At 43.2% G+C, this 13,552-nt stretch overlaps 1 protein-coding gene across 1 annotated transcript in view; it reads left to right on the top strand.

Annotated features, from left to right (window-relative positions):
* NEB (nebulin) overlaps window positions 1–13,552 on the top strand; it is a 99,932-nt gene that overhangs the window by 75,328 nt on the left and 11,052 nt on the right. The window contains exons 123-136 of the mRNA XM_054515422.1: window positions 417–521; window positions 1,305–1,415; window positions 1,868–1,978; window positions 3,244–3,357; window positions 3,472–3,576; window positions 3,980–4,084; window positions 4,202–4,306; window positions 5,071–5,163; window positions 6,184–6,276; window positions 7,699–7,791; window positions 8,263–8,355; window positions 9,433–9,525; window positions 11,164–11,256; window positions 12,187–12,279. Coding sequence (XP_054371397.1) covers window positions 417–521; window positions 1,305–1,415; window positions 1,868–1,978; window positions 3,244–3,357; window positions 3,472–3,576; window positions 3,980–4,084; window positions 4,202–4,306; window positions 5,071–5,163; window positions 6,184–6,276; window positions 7,699–7,791; window positions 8,263–8,355; window positions 9,433–9,525; window positions 11,164–11,256; window positions 12,187–12,279 — 1,407 coding nt within the window. The remainder of the gene's footprint in view (window positions 1–416; window positions 522–1,304; window positions 1,416–1,867; window positions 1,979–3,243; window positions 3,358–3,471; window positions 3,577–3,979; window positions 4,085–4,201; window positions 4,307–5,070; window positions 5,164–6,183; window positions 6,277–7,698; window positions 7,792–8,262; window positions 8,356–9,432; window positions 9,526–11,163; window positions 11,257–12,186; window positions 12,280–13,552) is intronic.

Raw genomic sequence — 13,552 nt, 5'->3', positions numbered from 1 at the left:
CCTGGCCTTGGGCACTGCCAGGGGTGTTCAAGGCATGGAGAGGCAAAAAGGCCCCACAGCCAAGGACCATAAGGACATGGTTTTTAATCAGGCTGTTGGTAATGAGGCTGTAATTAATTTTTAAGTCAGTCCTTGTTGCTCCAGTTTGGGATCAGGCTCTGGCTTGGCCACAGCATTCCCTCACTGAGCACTCTGAAAATGTGGAGAACAGAACTTGAAGCAGGAATCTCTCCATGGGCATTTTACCTCCTGGACACCAAATTTTACATTTGCTGATCAATAACACAGATTTCAGGAAGGCAAACTGCATTAGACATCTCATTTTTATCCCATAACTGTTGATAGTAGGCACATACTACACAGTTAATTAGGTCTTTGATTATTTAGGAGGGTGATTTTCTGTCTTTTCTTCTCAGGTGAAATACAGAGAAAAATATGAGAAGGAAAAAGGAAAGCCCATGTTGGACTTTGAAACTCCCACATATCTGACTGCAAAGGAGTCTCAGCTCATGCAGAGTGAGGTAAAATCAATACTGATAGGCTGAAAAGCTTTAAAATTTCTTTTTTATATTAAACTTAGGGTTTTAACAGGCAATTCTGCTTGCACCTTGTGCAGGCTGATAGACTGAAAATTATAGTAATTTCCTATTTCTTTATGATGGTTGTTAAATACTGCATTAAACATTCATGGCACTTTCCTGTCATGAAATGAGTTTATCTGTAATTTTTATTGGTAAATGAAGCTTAAATAAGTCTTTGAATAAGAAATGTGGCACAAAATTAATTTCGCTTTTACAATACAACACAGTGTTTGTGTATTATCACAGGACACAGAACGTGTTCTTATTCTTTTTTTTTTCACCTCAAAACTCCATTTTTGAGAAATTCTTTTATTCCCTGTGTGTCTCTGCTGTCAGAGGTTCTCCCCTGAACTGTCATTTTCTTTTCTTGAGCAGTTTTTTTGTGTTTATTTGAAGCTTATTCCTCTTCTGGCCCAGGTGCAGGCTGCAAAGCAGCTGTGTAAGGCCATTAGTCCTTGTGGTACCTTTGAATGCTTTCTCTGCATAGATAAATGAGTATAAATATAAAAAATAAAAGCTGGATCAGGTCCTATTTCCTTAGAAAGCAATGATCTGCTTCACAAGTTTTAGTAGGAAGAGAATTTAGCATCAGCTGTACCCAGTGATTTTGACACACCCCCAGCTTTGCACATAATGAAAATATTGTAATAAATATTTGCTGTTTTGCCTTTTTTTTCTTTTTTTTTTTTTTTTTTTCCTTCTTCTTCTTCTTGCTCTCATTAGAAAGAATATAAGAAGGACTTTGAAGAGTCCATGAAGGGCAGGAACCTCACTGGCCTGGAGGTCACACCATCCCTCTTGCATGTCAAATACGCCACCAAAATAGCGAGCGAGGTACCAGCTCCTCTGGGCTTCCTTCCTCTGCCTCCTGCAGCACCTCCAGCACTCCCTCTTCTTCTTCCCCACTCTCCTGCCCACCCACACTGAGCATGTTCACATCCATTTTGTGCTGTCAGCTAATTTGCCATGGATATTTCTTCCTTGTCCCTTAACCGTATTCCCATGTGCTGCCCCTCTCTGACTTCCCTCAGCCTAACTGGTCCATATGTGTGTGCCTTGGCAATTTATCTTCCACAATAATCCCTATCTTTTGTTGGACTACTTCTTCCATAACCCTGTACAATATTCTTTCTTGGTTTTCAATTTTTTTTTTCCTTCTTTTCTTTTGGAGCTTTTGGAACTCTTTTTTCTTTCGTTTTCTTTAAGTTTTTTGCAACAAAGTTGGTAGAGTGTAAAACTCCCTTTGGTCTGGCTTTGCAGTGTTTTTCCTTCTCCTTCTCCTGCAGAAAGAGTACAGGAAGGATCTGGAGGAAGGAGTCAAAGGGAAAGGACTGACAGCCTTAGAGGAGACTCCAGACATGCTGAGAGCCAAGAATGCCACTCAAATCCTGAACGAGGTATGGGAGAGCTGCTTGGAAAATGCCTGAGTGGATGGAATATCCAGCTGCCCTAGGAGGGACACCTTGTGCCATCCCTGGCTGCTCCCAGCCCCAGTGTCCAGCCTGGCCTGGGACACTGCCAGGGATCCAGGGGCAGCCACAGCTGCTCTGGGAATTCATCTGAGCCAGGAATTCTTTCCCAGTCTCCCATCCATTCCTGCCTTTCAACTGGTTTGAACTTCATAATTCCCTGGAAACTCTTGAGTAGAGGCCAGGAAAGAACATGGATGAGGGAATAAGGGTCAAAGTGGACTTTTAAGGGAGCTCTTTCCTGGGTTCACAGTCACTGTCAGGAATTCAGATGGGAAACAGGAGCTGGGATCAACAGTCACTCAAGGGACTCATGAGTTGATTAATCAAGGGACTAAACCAAGATTTAAGTAAGGAAGCACAAACTGAAATAGTTTAAAATTACATAATTTGTGTGCATGATTATGAGTTGATATTAGAGGTATTCCTGGTTTAGGATTGGCACTGTTCCTGGTTTGGGACAGGCACTATTCCTGGTTTGGGATGGGCACTATTGCTGGTTGGGATTGCCTCTGTTTCTGGTTGGGATGGGCTCTGTTCCTGGTTTGGGATTGGCTCTGTTTCTGGTTTGGGATTTGTGCTATTCCTCTTTGGGATGGGCACTGTTCCTGGTTGGGATTGGTGGTATTCCTGGTTTGGGATTGGCTCTGTTTCTGGTTTGGGATGAACTCTGTTCCTGGCTGGGGCTGGCCCTGTTCCTGGTGTGTGGCTGTGAATCTGAGCCCTCTGCCATGCCCTGTTGGGATGCCTGCCATGTTCCTGATTGGGATGGGCACTGTTCCTGGTTGGGACTGGCCCTGTTCCTAGTTGGGATGGGCACTGTTCCTGGTTGGGATTGGTGGTATTCCTGGTTTGGGATTGGCTCTGTTCCTGGTTGGGATGGGCACTGTTCTTGGTTTGGGATTGGCTCTGTTCCTGGTTGGGATGGGCACTGTTCCTCTTTGGGATGGGCACTGTTCCTGGTTTCGGATGGGCACTGTTCCTGGTTTGGGATTGGCTCTGTTCTTTGTTAGGATGGGCACTGTTCCTCTTTGGGATGGGCTCTGTTCCTCTTTGGGATGGGCTCTGTTCCTGGTTAGGATGGGCTCTGTTCCTGGTTGGGATGGGCTCTGTCCTGGCTGGGGCTGGCCCTGTTCCTGGAGTGTGTCTGTGGACCTGAGCCCTTTTCCCTCCCCATCCCTGTCTCCCTGCAGAAGGAGTACAAGCGGGCCCTGGAGCAGGAGATCCGCGGGAAGGGCCTGACCGAGCTGGCGCTGGAGACCCCGGATTTCGTGCGCGCCAGGAACGCCACCGACATCGCCAGCCAGGTCTGTGCCACCCTGACCCTCTGAGCTCCTCAGGAAGGAAAATTCAGATTTTCCTGGGTAAACCCAGAGCGAGCTGTTGTGCAGAGGCCCCTAAACGTGAGCTTTGCCCGACAGATCAAATACAAACAATTGGCAGAAATGGAGAAAGCCAACTACACCAGTGTTGTTGATACTCCAGAGATTATTCATGCCCAGCAGGTCAAGAACCTTTCCAGCCAGGTATCTTGAGTGCAGCCATTAATCCTGCTCATGTGGGAACTCCAGGAAATACTAATGAAACACCCAAATAACCACCTCCCACAACCTTCAGAACAAATCTTTCCAGAGCTCTGGAATTCTACTGCAATAATCAAATTAATGTTACTGCTGTGTCAAGTGATATGATAATTTCTCTTGCTTTGCAAAGCTAATTCTTCTTTAAGCAGATTCTTCTTAATTTTCTACTCCTCAATAACCTGCTGTCTAAAATAAATCTTGCACAGAGGCATAATCTCAGTTTCTACCAGGCAGAGAAGAACTCACATTTCCACAAAGATGGGCACTACTCAACAATCAATAACTCCAGTTTGTTTCTTGCTGCTTTTCTGTTTTCTATTTTAATCCATTTGGGGTTTTCCATCAGAAAAAATACAAGGAAGATGCAGAGAAGAGCATGCCCTACTATGTGCCTGTGGCTGACACACCAGAAATGCAGAGGGTCCGAGAGAATCAGAAGAACTTTAGCAATGTATGTCCAGAAATAAGTAAAAAAACCCCCAAAACCATATTTATCTCATTTTTGAAGAAAACTGTGAGGGAATTTGTACAGCATAGAATTAACATTTCCTATTTTCCATTTTCACAGCTTCAGTATCAGTCAGATCTACAGAACAGCAAAGGAAAAGTCACAGTGGTTCAGGACACCCCAGAAATCCTGAGGGTGAAGGAAAACCAGAAGAATTTCAGCTCGGTATGGTCACCTCTGTCTTCACTCCTCAGCCCAAAAAATATAGTTTAATATCTTTAATAAAATTACAGTTTTTTGGTGCTTCTCCTACAGTAGGTTTAGCTGGTTTTATAAAGTGTTTTTCCCGCTGTTTTTGTGGGGTATTGCCCTCTTTCACAGGCACAGCTGTGATGGAGTTAGACAATCCCTCATGAAATGAATATAATTATTGTCCCTTTCCTTTGTGCTGTTCCCGTGCCAGTCTCTCCCTGTCCTGCTGCCCCTTGTGCTCTGTGTGCCTGAGTTGCTGCCCAGTTCCTGTTGCCATCAAGTCTCCTGTGGCATTTTGCCTCCAGCACCATTAACCAAGTACAGAGTGGAAAATATTTGTATAAATCAAATAAGAGCAAATAATGATCGTCAATTCAAAAATTAGCCCACAGATGTTTTGATTATGGAATTATGGAATGGGTGGAAGGGACCTAAAGCTCATCTTCCATCCTGCCATGGGCAGGGACTCCTTCCACTAGCCCAGGAATATTCTACTGAAATATATTTGATATTTTGATTTATTGTATAAATTATCTCCTACTTAAAAAGCATTAAATATAAAAAATCAGCTCTTTTTTTCCCCAAATGGTGCTCACTTTGGACACCTTCAGAGAGGCAGTGACCAGAGTGGATCCTCTGGGCTTTCAGCTGCTCCATTGTGTCCAAATTCAGTGTCTGGGAGCAAGAATGTTGTGTTTTGGATGCTTAACCTTGTTGTCTTCATTCTAAATGTTAAGATTTTGTATAAAGAAGATATTGGAACTGGAACCACAATTGAAAAGACCCCAGAGATGCAGAGAGTTAAACGAACCCAGGATAATATCAGCTCGGTACACAAGGATTGGTTTTTAATACTCACTCTACTGCTGCTAATTCAACTTGAAATAATTTTTTTTTTCCTATTTTTCTTTTCTTTACATCTTGCTAACAGTGGTTTGGCAATAACCCAACCAGTCAAGGGTGACTTTCTTGAAGTTTTTGCCCATTCTTGTTACTTTAACAGTAACCTCTCTAATGATTAACATTCTATTTCTTACTCACAACCCATTTCTAAACCACAAAAGCTCTTGCTGTAAATTTGATCTAATCTCAGATATAGTTTGGACAGAAAATAAGAAATATTTAGGTGGGAAGGGAAGTGTTGAAATAATCTATTCCATCTAGCTGAGCTGTGGCTCAGCTTTAGGATGAGTTGAGTTTTGAGTATCCCACAGGATGAAGATTCCACAACCTGTTGCAGGGTGGGACCATCTCCCAGGAAAATCTGTTTTACCCTGCTCAGACTGAATTTTCTGGTGGTGAATTTTTTGGTTTGTTTTGTCCTGGCAAACTTGGATGTTACCTAAAAGGTCACAGCCCTCTATTTTGCCTATTATTTTTATTTCAAAGCTCCTAAACCTCCTCCATGTTTTTTTGGAATGGTGGTATCATTTAGTGTCATGTGCTAACACTGCAGCTAGTTTTTGATGCAGAATGTGTTGAAAATGTTAAAAATGTTCTTGTGAAAGGCTTTTTTTGTTGTTGGCAAAGCAGAAATGCAATGGCACTGTCACTGCTGAAACGCTGTGTGATGATTCTTACACATCCCAAATTCTCCTTTGGTTGGTAGAAAGGCCAAATAGTGTCAGGTGTAAAGGAATTTATCTGGTTTTATAAAACCCTTTCAGTGCCATTCCCAATGACTCAACAGCTGAGTTGCCTTGCCACAGATCCCTTGGGAAGGTGAGGGGAAAGTGGTGGAAAGGACCTTTAAACTTCCCCTGTGCACAGATCAGGATAAATCTCTTTATGAACCTTTGAAAGCTGTCCCATAGATCCTTTTCCCTCCCCTAATTCCTGTTCCTTGGCAGGTGAAGTACAAGGAGAGCATCGGCAAAGGGACTCCCATTCCTGACCTGCCCGAGGTGAAGCGCGTCAAGGAGACCCAGAAGCACATCAGCTCGGTAATTAATGTCCCTGTCCCTGTTCCCTGGAATGTCCCTGTTCCTGGAATGTCCCTGTCCCCTGCCCATCATCTCGGGAATATCCCTGTTCCCTGCCCATCATCTCAGGAATGTCCCTGTTCCCTGGAATGTCCCTGTCCCCTGCCCATCATCTCGGGAATGTCCCTGTTCCCTGGAATGTCCCTGTCCCCTGCCCATCATCTCGGGAATGTCCCTGTTCCCTGGAATGTCCCTGTTCCTGGAATGTCCCTGTCCCCTGCCCATCATCTCGGGAATGTCCCTGTTCCCTGGAATTCCCTGTTCCTTGCACATCAGCCCAGGAATTCCCTGCTCTCTGCCCTCTCCAGGGCCTTTTCCTCTTGAGAAAGCTCCAGCTCTCCCAAATCCCCGTGGCCAGCAGCAGGAAATTGAAATACCTGAGTTTTACAGGAATTATCCCCATCAGTCGCTGCCTGTGTTTCTTCCGTGGCCTTTTCTGAACACAGAGCTAGGAAAAAAAATTACCCAGGTTATGTGTTGAAGCTTGACTGGGAAAAAAGGGAGCAGGATCACAGAACTTTGAGGGATAAACCTATTTGAAGCCTTTTTGTGTGACAAATATATAATATATATATTCCCTTATAATTACAAGGGAAAACAAAATCTTCCCATATCCAGTCAAGTGTAAATTTCACAGCTCACTTATGGACAACTGAGTTGTTTTTCCAAATGATTCCTCATTTTTTCTAACCTTCACCACAAGTTATTTTCCTTTGCTGTAATTGATTTTTTTGTTTCAATGACACCAAGGAGTGAATTTTTTTTGTTAGTTTGTTTTGGTGCAAGTTTTGTTTTGGTACAAGGATTTTCCTACTTGCAAGAGGAGCTGTGAGTCAAAATGTTGCAATACACTTGTCAGGTATTCCCACATGGTTGGGGATATTCCACAAACTCCTCATTTAATGAAAAATACCATTTTTAATAATCAAATAACTACAGGTTAAGTTAAACCTCACAACATGAGTGATGGCACTCAGTTGTTTTTGTTTCCTAGAGGTTTAACCCAAAGTAAAATAGTGGTGCAAACAAACAGAAGTGAAAATGAGTAAAACCCACAATGAAGTCTTTGTACACTGAACAATTCCAGAAAAGATTAAGCTATTTATTAATCCTATAAAGAAATGCTGACTGCCTAAAAAGTAATTCTATCATATTTCCTGAACTAAGATGAGAAGTAAAAGATCCCTCTCAGGGCAGGGTCAGGAGAATATTTGAATTTGTGTCCTTTAAATGAAGAATTGAAGGGAAATTACTCTGAGCTGGTGCTGAGGAAGATCCTGAGGGGTGTGAATTGTGTTTTCACCTGTGTACAATCCCAGTTTGCAACGGCAGTGAGCAGGTCAGAGGTCCCAGGGCTGCTCTGACCCTGCTTGTGTCCCACAGGTGTTGTACAAGGAGGAGCTGGGCACAGGCACCCCCACGCCCGTGACCCCAGAAATGGAGCGGGTCAAACGCAACCAGGAGCAGATTAGCTCGGTATTTCCACCCTGCAGGACTTATAACAACGGGCTCTTGTTATAATCCTGTGCTCCTAACACCCTAACCTTGTTCTTCCTCGGGGGCGTAGTCCCGGCTGGGTTTTAACTCATTGATCTTCACTGTTTGTGCTTTCGGGGGATTTACACCTTCACGCGCTTTTCTTCTAAGAACAAGCCTGCCTGAAAATAATCCTGGCATTTCCTGAGCTAAACTGGGCAGCAGAACATCCCTGTGGAGTTGTGGTGTTTCTCCCCACGTTTGTTTTACCCCGAGCCTTTATCTCCTCTCTGCAGTGACCCATTCACAGAATAATCCCCCACAGCCTCTTCCTTAATCCCTGCCTCTGGAACGAGCGTGTGATGAACCCCAAGTGATCCTAACTCTAAACACAATCCCATAACAGTGGGATCTGGTGGGTCTGGCCTGTGCTGAGTGGGGTTTTCGTGGCACTGCTGTTGTCCCTCGCAGGTGTTGTACAAGGAGGGTTTAGGGGCTGGCACTGCCACGCCGGTGACGCCGGAGATGGAGCGGGTCCGACGGAACCAGGAGCACATCAGCTCGGTACTGAGGGATCTGCACCCCTGCTCCCCTTCCAAACCCACACCCAGCCCCTGTAACCCCTCCATGTCACATCCTTGGGTGTGCTGGGAGCAATCCTTCCTTATCAACCCCCTGAAGCCCTGGCAGGATCCTCAAGTTTCCATTTTCCCCTCGAGTTGACTCGTGCCCTTGCTCCAGATGGAAGATTTTAACCTCAGGAATTAAAGCCCTGGAGCAGGGCCTTCCTTTGCTTCCCAAGGACATATTCCCTGTGGGAATGGTGTCACTGCTCCTCAGGAGCAGAGCCCACCCTTCCAGCACCTCCTGCCAAAGGGAAATGGACTCTCAGCCCTTCCTGAGTCACAGGACAGGGAATGCTTTGGGTTGGAAGCAGTGAGAGGTCTGTCCCTGCCCCTGTCCCTGCCCCTGTCCCTGTCCCTGTCCTGCTGGGGCTCTGCTGTGTCCCCAGGGCTTTGTGAGGAGCTCAGGTGGCATTCCCACCTCATGGCAGTGAAGGAACACCAGGAACATCCAGTAGAGATGGGAAAAGTGCGGCAGGAGTGAATTCCTGTCTGGAATTCCCCCTCCCGACACATCCACTCAGAAGAGCACCGTGCCACCACTTTGTTCCGCAGTTCTGGTTGAATTTGTGACCTCTTGGGGTCACTCTGCCCAAATCCCACCTGGAGTTCAGTCCTGGCAGAGATCCTGGGACAGGCACAGGCATCTCAGCCTGGCTGCAATCCTGGCAAAAAATCTGGAGCTGGAGTAGGGAAAAGTCTTTGCCAGGGAATTTCCAGGTGCCTTGGAACATTCCAGCAGCAGCTCTGGCCCTGGCTGAGGTGACAGCATCATCACCTGGTTCTTTTCCTTGAGGGTTTTGTGCTGAGCTTTGACCAAAGCAAAACTCTTTTTTTCCCACACTTTGCAGTTTCACAATATTATTTCTCTTCTCTCTCTCTCTCTCTTCCCTGACCTCCCTGTCCTCCCCTTTCCTTCCATTTTTATTATTTTATTTTTTTATTTTATTTTTTTATTTTATTTCATTTTATTTTATTTTATATTTTGTTTTAATTTCCACACTCCTGCTGCCCACAGGTGTTGTACAAGGAGGGGCTGGGGGTTGGCACCCCAGTTCCTGTCACTCCTGAGATGGAGAGGGTCAAACGTAACCAGGAGAATTTTAGCTCGGTATCTTTTTATCATTACAGGGAAAAACTCCATTTTCTGTAACTATTTAACACCTGCAAACTTTAAATCTCCTCAAATTAACTCATAAAATTTGCCTTTCTGCTCTTATGTTTTTAGCACCATATTTTATATACTTTTTTTAAAATATTTTTCTTATAATTTAACTCTCAATGTTTCATGTGCATTATTTTTTTTCCCTGAACTTTAAGCTATTTTGCATTTTTAAACCTATTTTTTAAAATAATTTGCTGAATCCCCTTCCTATAATACTTTGTTCCTCTGCTGGAGCCTACCCAGGCAGTTGGATTTGTATTGCCAGCTGAATTTATCACAATTAATAACTGATTTACGCTCCCTAATTTTTCCTGCTTTCTAGTACATTTAGTGGGCATAAAATTCCATTAATTCCCTCCGCCAAATGCAGATCTTTTTTTTGTTTTGACCTCTTTTTGACTGCCCTGTTGCCCCCACAGGTGTTGTACAAGGAGGAGCTGGGGAGAGCAACCCCCACCCCTGTCACCCCCGAGATTGAGAGGGTCAAACGCAATCAAGAACACATTAGCTCGGTAGATTTGAGTTCCAAAAGCCAAAAAAAATATCCCTCTTAATCGATTTAAAAAACTTCTTAACCCCAAAATAATTGATTGACACCAGAACATCCCCTTCCTTGTGTTCTGCCATTTTTCCCTCTGTAATCCCCGATTTATTTTGATTAGATCCATCACTAATGAGTTTGGATCCCTTCTTCCCATTTTTATCCTGCCATATTTTTTGTGATCTGCTTTTCCTTTCATTAATCACTTCAATCCTTGATGATTTTTGATTTCCCCTGGTTTCCCATGTATAAAACCCAAACTATTCCTTGTGTGACCCAAATCTGTGGCTGTGATGGGTGTGGGATGGGAAATCAGCTGGGATTGGTGCCTGCATTGCTCCTGCCTTGGGACTGAGCCTTTTCCTTTGGTTTGGTGCTTTTTCCTTTGGGTTTGAGCCTTTTCCCTTGGGTTTGAGCCTTTTCCTTTGGGTTTGAGCCTTTTCCTTTGGGTTGGAGCCTTTTCCTTTGGGTTTGAGCCTTTTCCTTTGGGTTTGAGCCTTTACCTTTGGGTTTGAGCCTTTTCCTTTGGGTTTGGTGTCTTTGCCTTTGGGATTGGTGCTTTTCCTTTGGGTTTGAGCCTTTTCCCTTTGGGTTTGGTGAATTTGCCTTTGGGTTTGGTGCCTTTTCCTTTAGCAAATATGGCAGGGATACATTGGAAGTGTTCTGGGAGGGTTGGAATGTTTGGAAAGGCGAGGGAAGGGCCACTAAAACCGGAAGAGAGGTAGAAATTATATGTGTGTAATACAAAATATATTTTTAAATGTTTAAAATATAAAATTCTATATTAATTGATTAACATGCATTTTATATATGATATAGAATTATTTGTAATATATTATATAGAATATTAGTTATATATAAATATATATTTTTCCCAAAATCCCACCTAAATCCACCCTCCTTCAGCCTCAGTCCTAGCAGGGTTTAAATGAGTTTTTTATCCCAAGGGATTTTTCCCCCCAGGCTGTGTCAGCAGCCCCTCTCTGGTGCTCTGGGTGGTTTTGGTGCTGCTTTGATTGTGTTTTTTGCCCCTCATCCCACAGGTGTTGTACAAGGAGGAGCTGGGGAGAGGAACCCCCACCCCTGTCACCCCCGAGATTGAGAGGGTCAAACGCAATCAAGAACACATTAGCTCGGTAGATTTGAGTTCTGAAAGCCAAAAAAAATATCCCTCTTAATCGATTTTAAAAAAATCTTAACCCCAAAATAATTAATTGGCACCAGAGCATCCCCTTCCTTGTGTTCTGCCATTTTTCCCTCGGCAATCCCTGATTTATTTTGATTAGATCCATCACTAATGAGTTTGGATCCCTTCTTCCCATCTTTTCTCCTGCCATATTTTTTTATGATCTGCTTTTCCTTTCATTAATCACTTCAATCCTTGATGATTTTTGATTTCCCCTGGTTTCCCATGTATAAAACCCAAACTATTCCTTGTGTGACCCAAATCTGTGGCTGTGATGGGTGTGGGATGGGAAATCAGCTGGGATTGGTGCCTGCATTGCTCCTGCCTTGGGTTTGAGCCTTTTCCTTTGGATTTGAGGGTTTTCCTTTCAGTTTGGAGCCTTTTCCTTTGGGTTTGCTGACTTTGCCTTTGGGTTTGAGCCTTTTCCTTTGGGTTTGAGCCTTTTCCATTGGGTTTGGTGCCTTTTCCTTTAGCAAATATGGCAGGGATGCATTGGAAGTGTTCTGGGGGTGTTGGAATGTGTGGAAAGTTGAGGGAAGTGCCACAGAAATCAGGAGAGAGCTAGAAATTATATGTGTGTAATACAAAATATATTTTTAAATGTTTAAAATATAAAATTCTATATTTATTAATATGCATTTTACATATTATATAGAATTTTTATAATATATAATAGAGAATATTATTTATATATAAATATATATTTTTTTCCCAATATACCATCTAAATCCACCCTCCTTCAGCCTCAGTCCTAGCAGAGTTTAAATGAGTTTTTTATCCCAAGGGATTTTCCCCCCCAGGCTGTGTCAGCAGCCGCTCTCTGGTGCTCTGGGTGGTTTTGGTGCTGCTTTGATTGTGTTTTTTGCCCCTCATCCCACAGGTGTTGTACAAGGAGGAGCTGGGGAGAGGAACCCCCACCCCTGTCACCCCCGAGATTGAGAGGGTCAAACGCAATCAAGAACACATTAGCTCGGTAGATTTGAATTCCAAAAGCCAAAAAAAATCCCTCTTAATTGATTTAAAAAAATCTTAACCCCAAAATAATTGATTGACACCAGAACATCCCCGTCCTTGTGTTCTGCCATTTTTCCCTCTGTAATCCCCGATTTATTTTGATTAGATCCATCACTAATGAGTTTGGATCCCTTCTTCCCATCTTTTCTCCTGCCATATTTTTTATGATCTGCTTTTCCTTTCATTAATCACTTCAATCCTTGATTATTTTTGATTTCCCCTGGTTTTGCCATGTACAAAACCCAACCTATTCCTTGTGTGACCCAAATCTGTGGCTGTGATGGGTGTGGGATGGGAAATCAGCTGGGATTGGTGCCTGCATTGCTCCTGCCTTGGGACTGAGCCTTTTCCTTTGGATTTGAGGGTTTTCCTTTCAGTTTGGAGCATTTTCCTTTGGGTTTGCTGACTTTGCCTTTGGGTTTGAGCCTTTTCCTTTGGGTTTGAGCCTTTTCCTTTGGGTTTGGGCCTTTTTCTTTGGGTTTGGTGCCTTTTCCTTTAGCAAATATGGCAGGGATGCATTGGAAGTGTTCTGGGGGTGTTGGAATGTGTGGAAAGTTGAGGGAAGTGCCACAGAAATCAGGAGAGAGCTAGAGAGAGCTAGAAATTATATGTGTGTAATACAAAATATATTTTTAAATGTTTAAAATATAAAATTCTATATTTATTGATTAATATGCATTTTACATATTATATAGAATTTTTTATAATATATAATAGAGAATATTATTTATATATAAATATATATTTTTTCCCAATATACCATCTAAATCCACCCTCCTTCAGCCTCAGTCCTAGCAGAGTTTAAATGAGTTTTTTATCCCAAGGGATTTTCCCCCCCAGGCTGTGTCAGCAGCCCCTCTCTGGTGCTCTGGGTGGTTTTGGTGCTGCTTTGATTCTGTTTTTTGCCCCTCATCCCACAGGTGTTGTACAAGGAGGAGCTGGGGAGAGGAACCCCCACCCCTGTCACCCCCGAGATTGAGAGGGTCAAACGCAATCAAGAACACATTAGCTCGGTAGTTTGGAATTCCAAAAGCCAAAAAAACCAATCCCCTTTAATCGATTTTAAAAGGCTTTTTAACCAACAAAACAATATTTTTGTTTCCTTATAATTGACTTACCCAAAAAATAATATCCTGGTCCCTCTCAGAAATTTGTTTCCTTTATCGTTATTACTTACATTGTTCTTATTCCCTTGATTTTTAATTACATAATTTTAGTAATTGAATCCCACC

Source organism: Molothrus ater, chromosome 7, assembly GCF_012460135.2.
Source record: "Molothrus ater isolate BHLD 08-10-18 breed brown headed cowbird chromosome 7, BPBGC_Mater_1.1, whole genome shotgun sequence".
NCBI lineage: Eukaryota > Metazoa > Chordata > Aves > Passeriformes > Icteridae > Molothrus > Molothrus ater.
This window is presented reverse-complemented; position numbering and strand designations above follow the sequence as displayed.